The 4,208-nt window shown below is 69.0% G+C and overlaps 1 protein-coding gene across 2 annotated transcripts; it reads left to right on the top strand.

Moving 5' to 3' along the window:
* The first annotated feature begins 317 nt into the window (after nt 1–317).
* PRKAG1 (protein kinase AMP-activated non-catalytic subunit gamma 1) lies at nt 318–3,420 on the top strand. Of its 2 annotated transcripts, none has more exons than XM_085319386.1 (10): nt 318–442; nt 603–684; nt 770–828; nt 925–970; nt 1,086–1,140; nt 1,405–1,531; nt 1,900–2,065; nt 2,220–2,257; nt 2,410–2,556; nt 2,673–3,420. In XM_085319386.1, exons 1-10 carry the CDS (start codon nt 371–373, stop codon nt 2,775–2,777), a joined length of 897 nt encoding a protein of 298 aa, XP_085175512.1. In that variant the 5' UTR covers nt 318–370; the 3' UTR covers nt 2,778–3,420. The 2 variants fall into 2 exon arrangements, with proteins under 2 accessions (XP_085175512.1, XP_085175511.1); XM_085319385.1 differs by having other exon boundaries at nt 319–442; nt 558–684.
* Nucleotides 3,421–4,208: the final 788 nt, after the last annotated feature.

Below are 4,208 nucleotides of genomic sequence, written 5' to 3'. Positions count from 1 at the left end.
GGTGTCCCGGGGCTCGAGGAGGTGCCCCATAGATCAGGATGGTTCTGGGCCTTAGAGCAGGTGTCCTGGCGTTTGGGGTGTCTCATGGGTTTGGGGTGTCCCAGGTCTGGAGCATCTCRTGGGTTTGGGGTGTCCCAGGTTTGGGGCATCCCGTGGGTTTGGGGTGTCCCAGCTTTGGGGTGTGCAGGGGCTCTGGGCTACCTATCCCGTACTTTGGGATGTCCCAGGGCGCTGGTTTAGGCTGTCCCGTGGGTTGGGGACTCTCAGGGTTTGGGGTGTCTCCTCGCTGGTGAGGGGTGCGGGGGGCACTGTGGCCCCTCACGCTGCCTGTCCCCCAGGGGAGTCCCACAGCGGCGTCTACAGCGGCTTCATGAAGTCCCACTGCTGCTACGACTTGATCCCCACCAGCTCTAAGCTGGTTGTCTTCGACACCTCCCTGCAGGTGGGCTGGGGCCATGGGGCGGTCCCAGGGCTGTCGTCCTCCAGCCCCAAAGACTTTGCCACCTTCACCAGGTGGAGGGACCTGGGCAGTCCCGAGAGCCTAGCTCCCCTGCCAGGCACCTCAGCCCTCCCCTGATGTCCTTCTGCGTGCCTGGCTGCAGGTGAAGAAGGCCTTCTTCGCGCTGGTCACCAACGGCGTGCGGGCCGCCCCGCTGTGGGACAGCAAGAAGCAAAGCTTCGTGGGTGAGCGAGGGAGCGGGGCAACGTGGGGCGGGCAGGCTGTGGGTCGCAGGCAGGACCTCACTGCTCACGCCGCTCTTCCCCCCAGGGATGCTGACCATCACTGACTTCATCAACATCCTGCACCGCTACTACAAGTCCCCGATGGTGAGGGGTCCCTTAGCCCTCGCTGCCTGGCTCCGTTCATCTTGTACGTGTCTGAGGTGGCTGCGATTGACTCCTGTTTTTTTTTCCCATGGCTAGGTGCAGATCTATGAGCTGGAGGAGCATAAAATAGAGACGTGGAGAGGTAAAAGGGCCCGCTGCCAGCCTCCTGCCCCCTGAGGCCAGCCTGGAGCCCCCCGGCTCCATGCCCCGCATCCCCGCGACACTGCCTGCACCCTCAGTGTCTCCTCTCCCTGCAGAGGTCTACTTGCAAGACTCCTTCAAGCCACTGGTCTGCATCTCCCCCAACGCCAGGTACCCGCGGTGCTGCTGGGCAGGAGGRCGCGTGGCCGGCAGCGTCGGCGCCCCCGCGCTGCTTGGCAGGAAGGGTTTTGTGGCTGCTGCTGGCTGGGAGCTTCCCCTGGGCCCCTGCCCTCTCCCTGCCTGCCTGGGCTCCTCTTGCAATCTCCTTGTGCGGCCCCCATCTTCCCTTCATCCTCCTCAGCTCAGACCTGTGCAGCACTGCCTGGGCGTGAGGACGGAGCGCAGGCAAGCACTCACTCCCTTTCTSTCCCACAGTCTCTTTGACGCCGTCTCATCCCTGATCCGCAATAAGATCCACCGCTTGCCCGTCATCGACCCTGATTCGGGCAACACGCTCTACATCCTCACTCACAAACGCATCCTCAAGTTCCTCAAGCTCTTTGTAAGTCCCGTCTCCCCCCGCGTGCCGTGGTAGCAGGAGACGAGCCAGCCCCGGGCGGTACCAGGTAGAGGGTCTCCAGCGCGCTGCGGGGGCACGGCCCTCGGAACGCCGGGGGAGGGTGCTGAGCCTGCGGGACTGCATCGCCCACCTCCGCTGCCCCCGCCCCTGCCAGCGCTAGCTCCTCTGCCCTGGGGTCCCGCTGGGCCCTGCTCCACACCCAGCGCTTTTTGCTTTCACTCCTAGGACCAGGCCCCTGGCCCCCCTCGAGCCGCGTCGGCCGGGGGCAGCCGGAGCCAGCAGCGCCGTGGGGCCTGGGGAGCGCCAGGCCGAGCCAGCATCAGCACTGTCCCCCTCCCCGTCCCCTGCAGATAACGGAGGTCCCAAAGCCTCAGTTTATGGCCAAAACTTTGGGAGAGCTACAGATCGGCACCTACAGCAACATCGCGATGGTGCGGACCAGCACGCCGATCTACGTGGCTTTGGGGATCTTCGTGCAGCACCGCGTATCTGCTCTGCCCGTTGTCGATGATTCGGGTGAGGGTCGGGCCTGGCGTGTGGCACAGCGTGCGCGTGCTGTCCCCTAACCGCCGGCCCGGGGTCTGCGGCCCGCCCGGAGCCCCGGGAGAGGAGCCGCCCGGGAGCTGGGCCCCACGGACACCTCGCACCAGCCCTCTCTCTCCCTCCCCAGGGCGGGTTGTGGATATCTACTCCAAGTTCGATGTCATTGTAAGTACTGGGGGGCAGTGGAGCTGGGGAAGGGGGCGCAGCCCGGGCCGAGGGGATCCCCTTTCCGCGGGGGCCGTGCGGGGGCGCGTGGTGGGGCGGGTGCGGGCTGCGCTCGGGCCCAGCTGCCTCCGCAGCACCTCTCCCTGCCCCAGAACCTAGCGGCCGAGAAGACGTACAACAACCTGGACGTGACGGTGACGCGGGCGCTGCAGCACCGCTCCCACTACTTCGAGGGCGTCCTCAAATGCTACAAGCACGAGACGCTGGAAACCATCATCAACCGCCTGGTGGAGGCCGAGGTAACCCGTTCCCTGGGGCGGGCCGGCAGCGCGGCGCTCCGGCTTGGAGGGAGCGGGGCTGGGGTCCCCACGCCGGCCTGATCCACCTCGCCCGCCCCCCCGTGTCCCCCTCCCAGGTGCACCGGCTGGTGGTGGTGGACGAGAGCGACGTGGTCAAGGGGATTGTCTCTCTCTCGGACATCCTGCAAGCCCTGGTTCTCCCGGAGGGTCCCAAGCCCTGAGACGGTGGTGGGAGGGGACCCAGCCTCCTCCCTGTGGCCCCCGCTCTCCGCTCCTGCTGCGCTGTGCCCCCCCTGCCCCTTCCCCAGCGCTGGTGGGGCAGGCCGGGCGGGGGGAAACCCACTCACCAGCAACATCTAGCAATAACCTGCAGCTGCAGGGCAGCTCCCGCCGCGGCGTAGCCCTCCGCTCCCGGCCCTCCCCCRTGCCGGAGAGCCCGCAGCGCCCCGGGCTGAGCCGCGCTGGGGCGCAGGCCGCTCCGGGGAGCGTTGGCTGGGCTGGCGGGTCGCTCTGGGCGGCCGGCCGGCCCCGCCGGGTGTCACGGGGCCCTGAGCCCGCTGGGGAAGGCGCTGCACGGAGCAGCTCCCGGAGCCGGGGCTGAGTTTGGCCCCTCTCCGTGCTGGCGTCAGGCCCTGCTGACCCTCGTCACCCTCACCCAGCGGCTCCCTCCACGTGGGCTTTTACCGAGTTTGGTTTTAACTGCCCTCACTTCGCTCCGTCCGGCCCGGGCTGCCCCCCTCCCCTCCACGTGCCCCGTCCGCCCTTTACTTCCGCGCGCCCGCGGGGTGTCCCTTGCCAGGGCCACGTCTTTGCCCGTCACTGCTTGTGTGTGGAGAGAAACCGTAATAAAACACAGACCTGGCACGTCGCGCGCGCCTTGCTGCGGCCCCGCCGAGGCACCGCTGCCGGCCCCTGCGGCGGCTGGGTGGGGGGCTCCGGCCCGGCTCCGGGTGCAGCCGCAGCGGGGCTCTGCCCCCCTGGGGACACGGGGAATCTGCTGAGCTGGCCCAGACCCTAAATCCCTGTTTGTTCCGCCTGTGACTTTTCTAAAAGGCCGAGACTGGGGACAGGACAGGGACTGGGGACAGGGACAGAGCCGGGCACCCAGCACGGCGGGGGGACGGGGCTGGCAGCAGCGAGCGGGGGTGAAGGGGAAGGCAGGGGGCTGGCGGGGGCGCGGGATGCCTGGGACCCCGCTGAGCGCTGAGGGGAGGCCCGGACAGCTGCGGTGGCACCCGGAGCGGCGGCGGCAAGGGCCGGGGGAGGCGCGAGGCCCGGCCCTGCTGAGCGTGGCACATTCCCGGCCCGGGGGGAGGCCGGGCCGCGGGCGACCCGGAGCCCCGAGCCGCCGGCTCCCGTCAGTGCTGACGTCTGGCCCGGGACCCGCGGCGGCACGCAGGGCGCTGGCCGTCGGTGCCAGGTGAGAGCCGGACGGGGGGCAGCGCTGGGGGCTGGGACCCCGGCACCTGGGACCCCGTGGGGCTGGGGGGTGCTGCCAGGGGCAATTCCCAGGCCCCGGGGCGGTAGCTGGGGGCTGATGCCGGGCTGGTGCCGGTGCCGTTGCCATGCCGCCGGAGGGTTGCTAAGCTCCGCTCGGAGCCCGCGTGGGCTGCAGCGCTCGGTGCCAAACCCGGCAGTTTTGCATGACTTGT

The sequence above is a fragment of the Rhea americana genome, unplaced genomic scaffold (assembly GCF_003343005.1).
Source record: "Rhea americana isolate MKP2758 unplaced genomic scaffold, rheAme1 scaffold_582, whole genome shotgun sequence".
Classification (NCBI taxonomy): Eukaryota; Metazoa; Chordata; class Aves; order Rheiformes; family Rheidae; genus Rhea; species Rhea americana.
Note: the sequence above shows the minus strand (reverse complement) of the source record. Positions and strands in the feature narration are given on the sequence as shown.

Excerpts from the sequence above, each read along its gene's own strand:
- PRKAG1 (XM_085319385.1), top strand. The coding sequence starts at position 371 with ATGAAGTCCCACTGCTGCTACGACTTGATCCCCACCAGCTCTAAGCTG. Across the intron at positions 443-557 it reads TCTTCGACACCTCCCTGCAG|GCACCTCAGCCCTCCCCTGA; the intron begins GTGGGCTGGGGC and ends CTCCCCTGCCAG. Across the intron at positions 685-769 it reads CAAGAAGCAAAGCTTCGTGG|GGATGCTGACCATCACTGAC; the intron begins GTGAGCGAGGGA and ends TCTTCCCCCCAG.